The sequence below is a fragment of the Cottoperca gobio genome, chromosome 14 (assembly GCF_900634415.1).
Source record: "Cottoperca gobio chromosome 14, fCotGob3.1, whole genome shotgun sequence".
NCBI classification, from domain to species: domain Eukaryota; kingdom Metazoa; phylum Chordata; class Actinopteri; order Perciformes; family Bovichtidae; genus Cottoperca; species Cottoperca gobio.
In genome coordinates this window covers 15,626,807-15,644,332 of record NC_041368.1, presented here as the reverse complement: position 1 = coordinate 15,644,332, position 17,526 = coordinate 15,626,807, and the positions used below count along the sequence as shown (strand labels likewise).

At 41.9% G+C, this 17,526-nt stretch overlaps 2 protein-coding genes across 2 annotated transcripts; one reads left to right on the top strand and one right to left on the bottom strand.

Moving 5' to 3' along the window:
• Nucleotides 1-1,101: 1,101 nt before the first annotated feature.
• On the bottom strand, nucleotides 1,102-6,693 carry mettl27 (methyltransferase like 27). The gene is made up of 6 exons (XM_029448164.1): nucleotides 6,454-6,693; nucleotides 5,958-6,086; nucleotides 3,339-3,467; nucleotides 2,474-2,609; nucleotides 2,141-2,233; nucleotides 1,102-2,006 (listed from the first exon to the last, which is right to left on the bottom strand). The coding sequence occupies exons 2-6, from the start codon at nucleotides 6,075-6,077 to the stop codon at nucleotides 1,798-1,800; spliced, it is 687 nt and encodes a 228-aa protein (XP_029304024.1). The 5' UTR covers nucleotides 6,078-6,086; nucleotides 6,454-6,693; the 3' UTR covers nucleotides 1,102-1,797.
• Nucleotides 6,694-6,766: 73 nt separating this feature from the next.
• Nucleotides 6,767-15,580, top strand: nf2b (NF2, moesin-ezrin-radixin like (MERLIN) tumor suppressor b). The gene is given in 18 exon segments (XM_029448163.1): nucleotides 6,767-7,114; nucleotides 7,395-7,510; nucleotides 8,300-8,425; nucleotides 8,922-9,044; nucleotides 9,228-9,311; nucleotides 9,577-9,645; nucleotides 9,944-10,026; nucleotides 10,137-10,212; nucleotides 10,317-10,421; nucleotides 10,423-10,455; nucleotides 10,681-10,755; nucleotides 10,846-10,959; nucleotides 11,537-11,659; nucleotides 11,874-12,091; nucleotides 12,495-12,597; nucleotides 13,045-13,184; nucleotides 13,270-13,438; nucleotides 13,859-15,580. Coding segments are annotated over 17 exon segments (1,779 nt in total). The 5' UTR covers nucleotides 6,767-7,114; nucleotides 7,395-7,420; the 3' UTR covers nucleotides 13,907-15,580.
• The last annotated feature ends 1,946 nt before the right edge of the window (nucleotides 15,581-17,526 follow it).

The window sequence follows — 17,526 nt, the reverse complement described above, 5'->3', positions numbered from 1 at the left end:
TTTGATCAAGTTTTTCATTTTGTAATTTAGATAATTTTTTATAGATTATACTTCACTCCATCCATCCATTGTCTACCGCTTATCCGGGATGGGGTCGCGGGGGCAGCAACTCCAGTAAGGAACCCCAATCTTCCCTTCTCCGGGCCACATCCTCCAGCTCCGACTGGGGGATCCTGAGGCGTTCCCAGGCCAGTGAGGAGATATAATCTCTCCACCGAGTCCTGGGTCTTCCCCGGGGTCTCCTCCCAGCTGGACGTGCCTGGAACACCTCCCTAGGGAGGGGCCCAGGTGGCATCCTTACTAGATGCCCGAACCACCTCAACTGGCTCCTTTCAACGTAAAGGAGCAGCAGCTCTACTCCGAGTCTCTCACGGATGGCTGAGCTTCTCACCCTACACATTTCGGCCGCTTGTACCCGTGATCTCATTCTTTCGGTCATGACCCAGCCTTCATGACCATAGATGAGGGTAGGAACGAAGATCGACCGGTATATTGAGAGCTTTGCCTTCTGGCTCAGCTCTCTTTTCATCACAACGGTGCGGTAAAGTGACTGTAATACCGCCCCCGCTGCTCCGATTTTCTGGCCAATCTCTCGCTCCATCGTCCCCTCACTCGAGAACAAGACCCCGAGGTACTTGAACTCCTTCACTTGGGATAAAGGCTCATTCCCTACCCGGAGTAGGCAATCCACTGGTTTCCTGCTGAGAGCCATGACCTCAGATTTTTGAGGTGCTGATCCTCATCCCAACCGCTTCACACTCGGCTGCGAACCGATCCAGTGACTGTTGAAGGTCACAGACCGATGACGCCATAAGGACCACATCATCTGCAAAGAGCAGCGATGAGATCCTCAGGTCACCGAACTGCAACCCCTCTCCTCCACGACTACGCCTCGATATCCTATCCATGAAAATCACGAACAGGATTGGTGATAAAGCGCAGCCCTGGCAGAGGCCAACTTCACTTTGAGATCAAAATATTAATTAATTCAACTGGAAAAAAGTAACTTTTATATAAACCAAGACTAGGAATCCTTCTGTCTGCGGTTTATTTGACATAAAATCCCATTAGTGTGTAACGTACTAAAATGATCTTCCAAGGTGTTTATTTTGATGCCGATCCAAGTGCAGGTAAAATAGTAAATGCATGAGATTGTGCTCCCTTGACGGAGGTTTAACTCTCTAGTTTGTTTTTTCAATTTACCTTAATGATGTATTTTGCCTATTTATGTTCATGTGTACTAACTGTTTATTATAATAAAAGTCCATATCATATCTTCTCAGTGAAAAGTCAGATTTCCACATGGTTTGTGAAAATGTTTTGATGTAAGACAAAGACTTTAAAGCCACTGAGTGGCCTAAGATTTATGTGACCCTGTTACTTGCATCATTCTACTGCGTTACAAAGTGCACAACTCTTATTCATACTCCTACTAATACACAGCCTGATTATGTGCGGCCGATACATATGGTACTATTATTAAAGCCACAGTAAACAGACATTCACCTTTGTCTATCACACAGTTCTCATGTTTATGCGATCATTTTCTATTCGGAGGACTTAACTGCATATCCTAAGATACTGTACATCTGTAGAAATCTGAAGCATTTTTTTCAGATACAAACTTTACTGCAACATGTAGCATGAATACTGTTAAACGTAAAAACTGAAACATTTAGTCAAAAACATTTCAAGTCTTGCAAATCTGCAAATGAAGCTTCACATCTTTAATTTCAGGTCTATAAGAGACTGACAATATTTGGTATCTTCTTGAGTTGTTTCATCCCTCCGCTGTAGCTACAGTTGTAGTTTCTTATAGAGGTACACAGCACCAGATATGTAGCCGTCCTCCTGCTCTGACAGCGCTCTCTCCCAGTCCTCCACCTCAGCGACCTCTACACAAGTCCAGAGCCCATCGTCCTCCATCTGCTTCAGCTCACGCTCTAGGGCTGCTTTGTATTCCACATTTTCAAGGTTACTTCTGGTTGTCATGCAAATGTAGCCACCTAGTGGAAACAGGTGAGAGTGCAGAGGTTGCTTTTGAGGGATTAAAACTCACCTACAGTGAGGACATACTGAATTACAACCAAGGATCAGAGCTGCAGTTGATGCGGCATCAAACCAAAAAACATTAACTCACCTGGTTTGGTGGACTTGCACAACTCTCTGACGACACCAACCGGGACATTACCGACACACAGTGCTCCTACGATCACAACCACATCAAACAAACCTGCAGGGACGATAAGAGAGTTTACAGTGCTGCTGATAATAACACTAAAGTTTAATAATAATTAATAGCCATAATATCATGCAAGACAAGAGTTTTTTTCCTAAATATGTTTATAAAGTCAGCTAACCCACCCCAATTGAGTCGCACCTACTGAATGATAGGCGCTAATCAATCGGGGTGGGTTAGCTGACTACACAGTGATGATTGACACATGTGAAATAACTTCAACTATTAAATTACCCCACTGGACAGGTAGTGGCCCCTCTCCCAGCATGGACTGCTTCAGGTCCTGGTACAACCCACTCTCTCTGGCCAACTCCAACATAGCCTCACTTCCATCAATACCCACAAAATGTCCAAATCCATGTCTCTTCATCTGTACAACAGACATACTTTTGCTTGTTTATCAGTCATACTGGTGAACTCAATTAAATGTGGAAACAAAAAAACTGATAGTGATAGGGTCCAAGTTGTTCTAGATCAAAAGACCAAATAGAAAATAGGGTTTTAAAAAATATTTTTTATCCAAACTAGTAAAGGTGGTGGGGGACCAAATCTATTCACAACTTCCAAAAAATGATTAAAAAAAGGTTTTACAGTGTTATATTGTGTACAATCTATTTTTGAAATTGGCAAGTTTCTGAGAAATAAAATGTCAGCTAGCCTAAGCCTACCAATTTTATTTATGTACAAGGCAGCATTTACATTTGTTGTATAACTTCTTAAAGTCTTCTATTTCTATTTCAAGATACCATTGCAAGTTTAGCATTAATAAATTTTTCATTTTGTCTTCGGTTTGCCTCTGTGTGTTTACATTATTGCAATCAGTTGATATAACTTTTTGAAATATACAAACATAATCTTAAACGCACTTTACATAATTTGCCACAGCGGGCTGGAGTAGATCCTAAAATTAGCACCCCTCTGTACTGAATCGAAATTGAATCGAATCGTGAGATACCAAAAGATTCACATACTTTGGTCAAATCTTAATTACGTATTACTGTGACAAGACTGTAAGTTTGAAGTTACTCCAGTTGATTCCACTTTCCTTTGACAAGAATTATATAAATGTAGGAGTTTGTTCTCTATCTTGTGAGTTTACCTGTTTGGCCACCAGTCCTGTACCACAGGCCACATCCAACACCACAGCTTCTTCTCGATCACCGCTGAAATAGGAGTTGATGCTGTTTGCTGCCAGACTTGGTGCCCGGTAGTCCAAAACAGCTACATCCTACCAGTTTTAAGAAAGAACGTGTGCTGTCAGAGCTCCGTGCGTTAATTCGACAGCCCTAATTATAAGGGATACACAGAAAGCCACATAATGATATGTATTTTGGACTGATTATTTGACTTATTATGGTTTTTCAATCAGATATTGCTTCATTTCTGCACAATAATACCAGTTAAAGTACCTTTCCTTTATTTTAACTGGACAAAAGAATACCATCCATCCATCCATCGTCTACCGCTTATCCGGGGTCAGGTCGCGGGGGCAGCAGCTCCAGTAAGGAACCCCAATCTTCCCTTCTCCGGGCCACATCCTCCAGCTCCGACTGGGGGATCCTGAGGCGTTCCCAGGCCAGTGAAGAGATATAATCTCTCCACCGAGTCCTGGGTCTTCCCCGGGGTCTCCTCCCAGCTGGACGTGCCTGGAACACCTCCCTAGGGAGGCGCCCAGGTGGCATCCTTACTAGATGCCCGAACCACCTCAACTGGCTCCTTTCAACGTAAAGGAGCAGCGGCTCTACTCCGAGTCTCTCACGGATGGCTGAGCTTCTCACCCTATCTCTAAGGGAGACGCCAGCCACCCGTCTGAGAAAACCCATTTCAGCCGCTTGTACCCGTGATCTCGTTCTTTCGGTCATGACCCAGCCTTCATGACCATAGGTGAGGGTAGGCACGAATATCGACCGGTATATTGAGAGCTTTGCCTTCTGGCTCAGCTCTCTTTTCGTCACAACGGTGTGGTAAAGTGACTGTAATACCGCCCCCGCTGCTCCGATTCTCCGGCCAATCTCTCGCTCCATTGTCCCCTCACTCGCGAACAAGACCCCGAGGTACTTGAACTCCTTCACTTGGGGTAATGGCTCATTCCCTACCCGGAGTAGGCAATCCACCGGTTTCCTGCTGAGAGCCATGGCCTCAGATTTGGAGGTGCTGATCCTCATCCCAACCGCTGCACACTCGGCTGCGAACCGATCCAGTGACTGTTGAAGGTCACAGACTGATGATGCCATAAGGACCACATCATCTGCAAAGAGCAGCGATGAGATCCTCAGGTCACCGAACTGCAACCCCTCTCCTCCACGACTACGCCTCGATATCCTATCCATGAAAATCACGAACAGGATTGGTGATAAAGCGCAGCCCTGGCGGAGGCCAACATTCACGGGAAACTGAGTCCGACTTACTGCCGAGTATCCGGACACAACTCTCGCTTTGGGCGTACAGGGATTGGATGGCCCTCAAAAGTGACCCCTTCACCCCATACTCCCGCAGCACCTCCCACAGTATCACCCGGGGGACCCGGTCATACGCCTTCTCCAGATCCACAAAACACATGTAGACCAGATGGGCGTACTCCCAGGCCCCCTCCAGGATCCTTGCAAGAGTAAAGAGTTGGTCTGTTGTTCCACGACCAGGACGGAATCCGCATTGTTTCTCTTCAATCAGAGGTTCGACTACCGGCCGAACCCTCCTTTCCAGTACCTTGGAGTAGACTTTACCAGGGAGGCTGAGAAGTGTGATACCCCTGTAGTTGGCACACACTCTCTGGTCCCCCTTTTTAAATAGGGGAACCACCACCTCGGTCTGCCAACCCCTAGGCACTGTCCCAGACTTCCACGCAATGTTGACGAGGCGTGTCAACCAAGACAGCCCCTCAACACCCAAAGCCTTCAGCATTTCTGGACGAATCTCATCAACCCCTGCGGCTTTGCCACTGTGGAGTTGTTTGACTACCTCAGTGACTTCCATCAGGGAAATTGACGATGATCCCCCATCAGCTTCCAGCTCTGCCTCAACCATAGAGGGCGTGTTAGTCGAATCCCCACCCCGGCCCGACGCTTCACACCTTGGGCAACTCCGGAGAAGAATAGAGTCCAACCCCTATCCAGGAGTACGGTTCCAGAGCCAAGGCTGTGCGTGGAGGTAAGCCCCACCAGATCCAACTGGTAGCGATCCACCTCCCGCACTAGTTCCGGCTCCTTCCCCCACAGAGAGGTGACGTTCCACGTCCCCAGAGCCAGCCTCTGCTGCCCGGGTCTGGTCCGTCGAGGTCCCTGACCATCACTGCCACCCGTGTGACAGCGCACCCGACCCCAGCGGTTTTTCCCATGAGTGGTGGGCCCACAGGATGGATGGATGTGAGGCACCACGTAGCTTCTTCGGGCTGTGCCCGACCGGGCTCCGTGGCAAACCCGGCCACCAGGCGCTCGCTGTCGGGCCCTCCCTCTGGGCCTGGCTCCAGACGGGGGTCCCGGGCTTCCTCCGGGCAGGGTCTCTCCTTTCCTTTCCCTTTCTTTCATGAAGTCGTTTTTGAACCATTCTTAGTCTGGCCCCTCACCTGAGACCAATTTGCCTTGGGAGACCCTACCAGGAGCACTAGGCTCCAGACAACACAGCTCCCAGGTTCATAGGGACACACAAACCTCTCCACCACGATAAGGTGATGGTTCCCAGAGAATACTGCCAATATTTTACTGTACTTCAGTTATCTCACCTGATCATAGTTCTCTGCCCAGGAGTTGTAGAAGTTGACTTTTTCTCCTGTTGTGGTGCATTTATGAGCTGATAAGACGATCGCTTTCACATTTTCAAATGTGTTAGTGACAGCTGCCATTATTCAAACCTGTTTAAAGAAAGAAAGAACCAGAGACAATCGAGTCAAGTGATAATAATAATAATAATAGATTACAGAACATTCATTAAACTGTATATTGTAAATATGAATGGCAAGTCATTTGACCTGAAAGTGATTTATTTAGTGATGTCATGTGTAGCCAATCCAACCTGAAAATATCTTCAAATCATTTCTGGGAAATCAAGAGGTAAATGTGTTATCCATTAGCGTATAAAGTGTGCAACTACTACACCGGAACCCACTTTGGAGTTCAGTTCTTTGCTTAATGTTACTATTAGAAGATAACAATAACTTATTAGAAACATTGAATTGCACTGTTCGGTTAAATATACAGCCTGCTGCAGCGACAACCTACCCTTAAACAAGACAAGCACGTATGAGAGTAGCCTCGTTTGTTTTCTTCCTCAGTAGGGTATCAAGTTCGTTCCCCCAGATGTTTCCCAGATATAATGGAACAACATAATAAACTGTGTTTTTATTAGGAGTAAAGTGTATCGCAGTGCGGGTTTCGTGGCTTCCGTGCTGCTGCATTCACGGCTACCGTACCATCGGCTCTAAAACGCCTCCAAAGGCTTTTTTTCCGACAACTCCTTGAAGGCGGCATAAAGGATTCCAGATTCGTGCACATGCGCAGTAGCTTTATCCCGGACTGCTATTCATGTTCCCACCTGTAGAGTTACTAGGAGTCAAAACAAAAATCTTCTGGAAAGTCCTCCTGATATTTAAAAGCAAGCTAACCAGCTAAAGCACGTAGCTACCGATAACGTTAGCAAAGTTGTTACAAGGGATAGTTGAAATAACTGCAAAGTAAATTCAATCGATACATTTCATGATGGAAATTCCTCAAAAGTTCCGCTTTTTCTACAACTTGTTTTGGTCGGTTTTTGTGGAATAGCTGGAAAGCTAACGCTGTCTATAAATATCAATTAGCTTAGCATTGGACTCACCAACAACATAAAAAGCACAGCCTCTTCTGGGCCTTGTTGGACGGCAAACGTTTTTAACTTTACTCGCTGGTAATGGGTCTCTTCTACATTTCAGCTGCATGGTGTATTTAACAAAGAAGTAACTGTTTCTGTAAAACCGCTTAAAACATGAAGTTGTTATGGCCTGGTATAGCTCCACTAACCCTTATAACTGTTAGTAAACAAAAGTGCGGTGGGTTGAATCCAAAAGTAAAAAATTGTAAAGTGCATAAAATTGTTTAATTTGAGGTATTAGCTGCGTCATACTTATCACTTTGTTGTCCTAAAAGCTGTTCTTCTGTTAAAATACTTAAACTGTTCTTTTCCACAGGTTTCTTTGACAGTAACACCCTCAACATGTCTATCCTAGGATTAAAAAAGAAACAACCTAAGACTTTTAAAGTCAAAGTTATCACCATGGATGCTGAAATGGAGTTCAGCTGTGAGGTATGGATTTATTTAAGCAATCTTTAAACCTGAAAGGATGCTTTATCTGTCTCTGCATGGATGAGTGTATTATTTCCATGTCCAGGTCAACGCATTTGTATGTGTAACCATATTCATGGACAAGCTCACTGAAGAATAGCATGAAACATCCTTGCATATTAAATACTATTTGTCAGTAAGTTGGGATGTGGTAGTCGGATGTTTTTGAAGTTCTGGCAACCTTTGCTGTACACTTACAAGAAGACAAGAGTTGAGCATCTTTCCTCATATATACATACACATACACACATATATATATATATATATATATATATATATATATATATATATATATATATATATATATATATATATATATATATCAACTATTCATTGTTGCCATCTAAGACACATACCTACTGAAAGATCAGTCAGGGTCAGTCAGATTTTTTGTACGCTGCCCAGATCCTGCCTGCTTCTCGTCTTGTGTTTTATTTAGCTAAACAATAGCCACACTCATTAAATGTATTAAACATTTTCTATGTGAAATAGTCCCCCTACTTTCTTTTACCTTGATATGTTTATTAATATTTTATTATGTTAGTGAAGGCATTCTTTATTCCAGGCCCACGTCTCCTATAAAACCCCTCAGAAATCCCTTGCATCAAGATGTTATCATAAAGATTAAAGTGATATTCTGTTCTATACAATAAGACGCTGACTTGATTTTAACATTTACTAGAAATACAAAACATTTGCTTTCAGCATATTCAATCACTGGTCTCTTTATCACTCTCTCTTTGTTCTCAGGTGAAGTGGAAAGGTAAAGACCTATTTGACCTGGTGTGTCGCACCGTTGGTTTGAGGGAGACCTGGTTCTTCGGACTCAGGTACACCGTAAAGGACACCTACGCCTGGCTGAAACCGGAGAAACGGGTGAGTGAAGGAGTAAAACACAAACTGGCTTAAGAGGATTTTAACACACAACATGACTTGAACAATATGCCAGACGACATTCAGTTAAAACGTTTTGCACAATGCAGACTTGTATGTGTTACCCACAATTTGCAAGGTGAGGCCAACCTGGATTTAGGGCTGCAACTAACGATCATCTTTTAATTATCGGGTCATTTTCTTGATATTTCTCAATTGAACAATTAATTGTTTAGTCTGTACAATGTCAGAACATAGCAAATACACTCTACAATTATATTAAACAGCAAATCTCACATCAAAGAACAGAACAAGTTTGTCATTTGTGCTCGATAAATTACTTCTGTAATTGATTGAGTGAACCAATTAAGCAATTAATGGCCTACTTGTTAGTATGTTGCTAGTAACTAATAACAGTCATGGTTCAGTAAAGTCTGGGCTAATATTATTGTTATTTCTTTGTCTAATATGTTCTTCTACTGCTTATTTGTTCTCCAAGGTCTTGGACCAGGAGGTTCCCAAGGACTCTCCCATAACATTTCATTTCCTGGCTAAATTCTTCCCAGAAAAAGTAGAAGAAGAGCTGGTCCAAGAGATAACACAGCACCTCTTCTTCTTACAGGTAATCGAACAGTTAACTTGCAAAATAACCTTTGGCGCCATCATTTTTGTGCAAACGCTTTTGGAGATTTGGTGTCATTTTTATTCTCATTTGTTGGTAGAATTTGTGTTTTTAGAAAGCTATATGAAAAATCTTTGCTCGATTTCAATACATGTTCCTTCATGTCTTCAAATTCTTGTACAGGTGAAAAAGCAGATATTAGATGAAGAGATATTCTGTTCCCCTGAAGCGTCTGTTCTGTTGGCATCATATGCTGTCCAGGCCAAGGTAAGAACACCCTGCAGGGTTAATGGTCCTGTACCTGTACTTTAAAACATCGTTCATTACATATGAACCTCCACAGTTAATGCTTTAACTAATGCCCAAAAAAGTATTTAGTTTTTTGTCTTGCAAAAAAAAAGATGGCAGAAAAGTAGATCTTTGTGATCTGTGTTTTATTTTCAGTTCGACTTATAAATATAAGGTTTAAGTTTTGCTCACGTGCAACAGTAACGTCCACATTTGTTTTTCTTTTTCCACGATTCAATCACAGTATGGGGACTATGACCCAAGTTTTCACAAGCCGGGCTTCCTGGCACAAGATGAGCTTTTGCCGAAAAGGGTAAGTGTACCGTACTATGTTGCACATTTTACTCTTGTGCTGTGTTGTCCACTTGTAGTAAAGATCTGTTTGGTGTACTTTATTGTAACAGCAGTTAGTGTGTGTGTGTGTGTGTGTGTGTGTGTGTGTGTGTGTGTGTGTGTGTGTGTGTGTGTGTGTGTGTGTGTGTGTGTGTGTGTGTGTGTGTGTGTGTGTGTGTGTGTGTGTGTGTGTGTGTGTGTGTGTGTGTGTGTGTGTGTGTGTGTGTGTGTGTGTGTGTGTGTGTGGGGTATATAATGTTTTTTCTGCGATCCTGTAGGTTTTGATGCAATACCAAATGACAGCTGATATGTGGGAGGAGAAGATCACGGCTTGGTACGCAGAGCACAGAGGCATCGCCAGGTAGGACCCCTCTTTACAAACCGTGTACGTTCGTCCGTATGTTCAAGTGTGATAAGTGTATCATGCTTTGATGTGCCGTCTCTTCCTTATTTCTACACACGTCCATATAGAGATGAGGCTGAGATGGAGTACCTAAAGATCGCTCAGGACCTTGAGATGTATGGTGTCAGCTACTTTGCCATTACTGTGAGTGTAAATGATGGTGCCTTGGTATGGTATTTAGAAAAATGCCACCTTAAACATTACTGTCATGTAGGTTTATATTTCTGTTTTACACGTCTCATTGACAGCAAAACAAGCGGGACACAGACCTGTTACTTGGAGTGGATGCTCAGGGTCTTCACATCTACAGCCCCAACAGCAAACTCAACCCTAACAAATCCTTTCCTTGGAGCTGGCATCCGCAACATCTCTTACAGTGAAAAAGAGGTAAATGCAAGCAGTGCAATATCATGTGGCAACAACCTTTTGGGTTGTTTAACTATAGATACAGTGCAAAGGACAACACAACTGCCAATACATACAGCTGTTCATGAAACCTGCAACCTGGGATTTTCAGCTGCACCAATGTAAAGTTATCAAAGCTGTGCTGTCTGCCGAAACGATGCTCAGTAGTGCAGAAGAACTCAACTTTATTACTTTCCCATGTTGCAGTTCACAATCAAACCCCTGGATAAAAAGAAAGATGTTTTCAAGTTCTACTCATCTCAACTGCGTGTCAACAAGCTGGTTAGTGCGCTTCTTTGTCCATGCAAATGTTCAACTATGACAAAGTTAGATGAGAGTTATATGAAGTAAGATATCTCTTGTGTCTTTTAGATCCTGCAGTTGTGCATCGGTAACCACGATCTATTCATGAGGAGGAGGAAGGTGGACTCCATTGAAGTGCAACAGATGAAGGCCCAAGCAAAAGAGGAGAAGGCCCGCAAGAAGGTCAGCGTTCTCTCTGCTTCATTTGAGCAAATACATTACATTACATTAGGGTTGGGCCGGTGTAACATTTACCACTAGGTGTTGCTCTTGACTGGCCATCACTTTATTTGTTCCTGCTGTGTGTGCACATACCTCCTTTTTAATGTTTCGGTCCAAAATGGCGACACGCAGACACGGCGCTGTCTTATGAATCCAAAATGTTGCCATATTGATGCAGTTTTAGTTTTCTTTGAGACTAACAATGTTTCATCACACCAAAAAATACATGAACTAGTAAACTGTGCGCCTCCTCCATCCCACTGATCTCCTTCATGTTGCCGGCCTCGGCTCGGCAATACATTTAGTTAATAAACTATTTTAATGACTCTGTCATATTGCTTATCACTAATGCAATACAAGTTGGATTTAGCACGCACAGGTTGCCTCTGATTGATTTGTAAGATCATGTTATGTTATACCGATTTAAGCTCGTAAACTCTACACACTGCATACATATGGATACTACAGTCAAAATGATCAATCAATGATTGTGGTTGGTTGTCTTAACTTTAATTGAGTTTCTTGGCTTCCATTTTAGATGGAGCGTCAAATCCTGGCACGGGAGAAACAGATGAGAGAGGAAGCGGAACGGGCAAAAGAAGAGATGGAGCGGAGACTTTTCCAGCTGCAGGACGAGGCACGACTGTCCAACGAGGCACTGGTGAGGGCTTCCTCCGTGACATGAAATAATTGTTGAATCTCTTAAAACTTTTTGCTGAGCTCCTGTTTGGGCAACAAGCGTTACATTCCTTCTTGTTAACTTTATCACATTGCAGAGCCAGATTTGTCGCTCATGCTAAGTCCTAACCTTTTCCTCCATGTATCATAGATATTTTTTGTAGTTCTTATTAAATGTTACAATGCATTTTCTCTAGCTGCGATCTGAGGAGACAGCGGACCTGCTGGCAGAGAAGGCCCAGATTGCAGAGGAGGAGGCCAAGCTGTTGGCCCACAAGGCTGCCGATGCTGAGCAAGACAGGCAGAGGTTAGAGGTCACCGCCATGAAGACCAAGGAGGAGAAAAGGCTGATGGAGCAGAAGATGAGGGAGGCAGAGCAGCTGGCTGTCAAACTGGTGGAGCAGTCTGAGAGGAGGTGAAATCATTTGTTTTAGTCCATTAAAACTTCACTTACTGCTTTTCTATTTGAATTACATTTATCTTGTTTTTTTAATAAAAAGCCATCAATAGTAACTATTAGATTATATCTGTATCCATAATTAAATGGACTGCTTTTATATAGCTCTTTTCCAATCTTTACGATCACTCAAAGCGCTTTACAACACATGTCAGCATTCACCCATTCACACACATTCATACAGAGTCAGAGGCTACCATACAAGGTGCACAGCTCTTCAGTAGTGTAACCATTCATACACGCTCACACAGCAATCAGTTGAAAACACAGAGTATTTTGCTTATAATACTCCCATATGTGTACTGTATATTAATAACACTGTCTTCCATCAGCCGTGAACTAATCAATCCTCTGGTTCCAGGTTGAAGGAGGCAGATCACCTGAAACAGGACCTCACCGAGGCGAAGGACGCTGAGCGGAGAGCCAAACAGAAACTGCTGGAGATCACCAAAACAACATATCCTGTACGGTGATGATGATGATGATGATGCAGCTTCTTTGTTTTTAGAAGGTTGTTATTGAATATAAATCCAGGTTGTTACAGTGCAGTCATTTTATTAGCGAAGGCCATTGTTAACCTGCTGTGATTTAAGGGTAATTTGTATTTAACAGTTAAGCCTTTGTAATTTTTACGTTTTCCCACAGAAAAAGTTTTAGCCAGAGAAATACAAATGTGCACTACCACCAAGTGTTTGGGATTTAGTTGGATATAAATAATTTGGTTTCATTTTGTGTTGTTGCTCAGATCAAGAGCTGTCACAATGTGGTTGCAAGTCATTTTTATAATGTGCATAAAGTTAAGCTTCATATCACTTTGCCGTCGTGTGTCAACAGATAGTAATGTAGTGTGACGTGTGCTTTACCTTCATGAGTGTAACTACTTACTTGACATCCGTTTGCCTGTCATCCAGCTGATAGCAGCCTACTCTGCTCCCCCGGCTCCCCCTGCTCCTCCCGAAGCAGCAGACTTTGCCTATGAATCGGCGTCCACGCGCCTCGACTTCAAAGACTCTGACATGAAAAGGCTGTCCATGGAGATCGAGAGAGAGAGGCGAGTTTAAATCCCCGGCATCAACAATTTAGAGAGATGGGTTAGATCTGCTTGTGTATGATATCTTTGTCACGCATTAATGCAGGCTGGAGTACATGGAGAAGAGTAAACACCTGCAGGACCAGCTGAAGGAGCTGAAGACGGAGATCGAGTCTCTGAAGCTGGAGGAGCAGCAGCAACAGGCCGGCGTCTACAGCCTCCGCAATGAGGCGAGGGGATACGTCCAGGAGCCTGTTTACCTACCTCACAGCAACGTACGTATGATCACTTCATATGACCTTCTTTATATTATTATTATTACTAATGTTTATTATTTTTTACTGATGATTGGTTACCTGCTAGAATGTCTAATACTATTAAGTGTTTCCCCCCCCTGTCTACCGTTTTATAATAATGCATCATATTAATAATAATGAAAATAATTGCTCTGCCCAAAGCATCATGGGAACTGTAGTGCCAAAAACATCCATCCCAAATTACAGATATTATTCAATATGATCATTTATCATCTTTCAATGGAATCGTATTGTGATGAAGTCATATATTGTAATTACAATAACGTTGTCTAAATTAATAATAACAAGCACATTCTCAATATTTTTGCACATTTCTTTCTACTGATTTTGGCAACGTTTGGTCTCTAAACAAAATGTCATGCATGTCTTGTTTTGCAGCGAAACTCTGCGTACATGTCTCAGATGGCATTCTTTGAAGAAGTGTGATCCTAGTCCTGCAAGATGAGGAAGAAGGGCACCAGCTGTTGTGACTCGGTGCTCTCTCAAAAATGTTTTGGTTATATTTTTTACCTGGCTGAAACTAACACAGACACCCACATACACCACGACTGTGTGCTTTGGAAAGACTTTAAATCTATCCTCAACAGCAAACCGCCACTAGTTTGGCTGCCTGCACAGGTTGTCGTGCTAGGTTGTACCACATGCTACACTGCAGCACCTTCCACATTTGTTTTATATTGAATGTGTGCATCTAACCCCGGTTGAGGACATGGTGCTGAAGGTGGATGTATGTTATTGTGTCGAGTTGCTGATGTTTTTTTTTGTTGTTGTGGTTTTTAAGGGATACTTAGCTGTAAGATGGTCAGATATAATATCAATACTTATGACACGTTATACATTAATGCCTTAACATTTTGGGGCAGAGACTGTCATAAACCGGCTTTAAGCGAGTTCCTGCACCGAAGGTAAATGATCTTTTCAGGGTTAGGGAAACACTGAAAAGCTATAAACATAAAAACTGATTTTGTAAATATGGTGATTTTCTTTCAAACCAGTCAAGTGTTTCTCAAACCTTCTGAAAACTGTACATGAAAGAAACCCAAGTGCCCAAATTTCTGATTATGCACTTCCCACAACTCTCTGATCAATGATATTTAATGTGAAAATTAACGTTTGGACTTGCGCATAAAAGTAATTTATAAAGATAGTAATTGAAACTCTCAGAAAAGTCCAAATCTGACCAGCAGACGTGTGCAGGGACAGTGTGTGGATGTGACACTCCATAGAAATGTTAAATGCAGAGTTTGATCTGTGTTTTGCTCTTTCACCTGTGTTGCTGTTTCTGTATCAGTACACAGGTGCCTTTTACTGTTTCTCATCATGGTAGTTAATAGAAATGCACTACACGTGTAGTATATGGTTACAAGCTTGCCATTTCAACTTTTTATATTTTGTACTCTAGACTGTTGATGTGCCTTGAACTTTATTTTTTACTATTATGATTTGAGTTACTAAGTTTTTATTTGCTTTATTATGCTCATGTGTCTTAGGGGTTACCTTAAGTTTGGGGTTGATTTCATACCCTGACTGATTTACAGAATAGCAGATTGATGGCTTTACGGTTTTCTTTCTTTTCCTCAGCTCATGTACTTCTCAGGGTTAGTGTTGGAGACAATCATCTAATTGTGTTTCCCCTGAGACATGGTGTCCAGTATGGTAAACCTTTTGAACAGGCCATTTTCCTATTAACTTGGTTAAATCCAATATTAGTTCACAAGGTAAAGAGTTTTGACAGCAGCGTGTGCGCAGCATTTCACAAATCTAGAGGAACCTGAGTGAACCTTTATTCTACTACACTCCTCATTACATCCTTAAAAAGGGAGAGGCTGGAGGCCAAACAGCCAGAGATTCTGCACTATTTGGACCGGCCTGTTCGACTGACTTCATTACGGACTGAACGGTGACTAATGATTGGTTCATTTACATGTTTAGATTATAAATGAGTAAGGCTTGGTCTTGTGTAAATGGTATTATGTTAAATAGTTTAAATGTCCAAGTGAAAATGTTCTTTTGTTTGTCATCACCACATTGCTTAAGTGCTTCAATTTGCATCTTTAACCTTATTTATTTTTTGCCATAAATCCTTAAATAACATCTTCATACATGTTTTCTTGAAGTCTATCTTTGTGGGGGAATTTAATGTTTGTTTGGGTTTTCTAGTGTTTATAAAAAAAGAAGCTGATTTTACACCAGAAGCCATATTGTACAACTTCACATGCACAACAAAGTTATGTTGATGATTTATCAAATGATTTTGTGTATATCATTTCATTACAACAGCGATCATTCAACAGTGTTTCTGTTTTTCCTGATGTTTGTGCAGACATTAGGGGTTGTCTCATAGATAATGGTTTAATCATTCTCTTCCTGGTGTGTCAGTGAAATGCAGTCTTATTAAGTACGGAAGGAGCAACTCATCAAGGTCGCACATTCCTCTAAATATGTTATTTTAATAATGGAGCATTCTTCATAATCAGCATTTGAATGTGCATCAAAATACACATTTTTACACAGAATCAAATGTCCGATTGGCTAAACTAAATCCTGTCCAGTAATAGCAATTTGCACAAAATGTCATGCGAGTCAAAGTGTTTTTAGGTGAAATGCCACTAAATATTTCAGTTTTTAAAAGACCAATCATTTAGGACTGAACGCTTACATTTAGTCGAGGTAACTATCTTACGCTTCAGTCTATTAGTGTCGCAGGTCTTTGCAAATCAAGGAAATTAATTTGTAACTCAAATGACATGACTTCTCTTGTTATACGATTTAGTGGAGATCAAATGTAGCGAATTATCACAACACCCAGCAGTTTCTACAGGGCATACATTTGAAGGAATACTCTTTCTCAACACAGTAGCATGTTTGCTTTTGTCTTTTCTTAAAGATCAAGTGAAATGTAAAGAAAGTTAGCTGCCTGCTCAGGTACAAAACAACTGTATTTCAGAGTTTGTTGTGGCGTGAGCTCACCTGCAACGCAAGAGATTTATGAAGTTTTGAATACCTTTTCAGTAAATAGTTGTTTTTGTAAGGCTGAGTTCTGTTGCAGTGTTATCTGTTATGTTGGAAAAGATTACCCACTGTGAGCTGCGAAGTTGTTTTCTGTTTTTCCAATTCAGCAGAATATTTCTCCCGGTGATAGTTAAGGCTACCAGAAGAGGATTTGTTTATGTGATGTGTCAAATATGTCCAATTCTCCTAGTATGCACAGTGATGGGGATAGGGGGGGACGCTGCGAAGAACAGCAGTGAAGGGAAATATTCACGCTTTATAAATTGTTGTTTGTTCAGCAGAAAAAAAGAACCGGCAGTGTTCCATTCTCGTGACATCATCGTGTTCTAGACAGAATGAAGTTTGACATCATACGGAATGTTCTGTAGAATTAAGACCTCTTGACAAACTCCAGTTCGTTACAACCTGACCTCCTACAGAGAAACATCTCCCAGTGGACACACAGTGACAACTTACCTAAAGTAGAACACAACTCCAACAAGAGAAAGTATACAACTACCGTATAAAAAAACTCCAGCACCGGTACGATATCTTTGCCGACATGGAGACAAACGACAACTCGACACATGAGGTAAGATTTTTTTGGACCATTTCTGGAACCTTTTTCCAGCAGTACACTCCTTTTGTGATGGTTGACATTTCCTTTATTTTGAACATGTAGGTTGAAAAGCTAAAGCTGTCGCATGAAGTACATAAAAATGTCACTTTGTTCTGTGGTGTAAGGCTATATTTGGTTAGACTTGTCATGAATTGAAGATCTATTTGTGCGTTTAATAAGGAGAAATAGTTTAATCTGCAGCAGATTAATAAATGGCTACATTCATTCAACTGTGTTAAGTAAAAAGGTGAAATACCTCTTTGTGTATCTAAAGTTAGATGCGACAGTACTTTCACTTAAACACTATGTACAATTGTGTCTTTCAGTCACGTGGACAGGTGCAGTGTGAGGACTCTGGCCAGCAACAAGATCTGCTGAACCACCAGCTTGCTCTCAGCAGAATCCTGCAACAAGCTCTTCTGGACTCCAAAAAGGA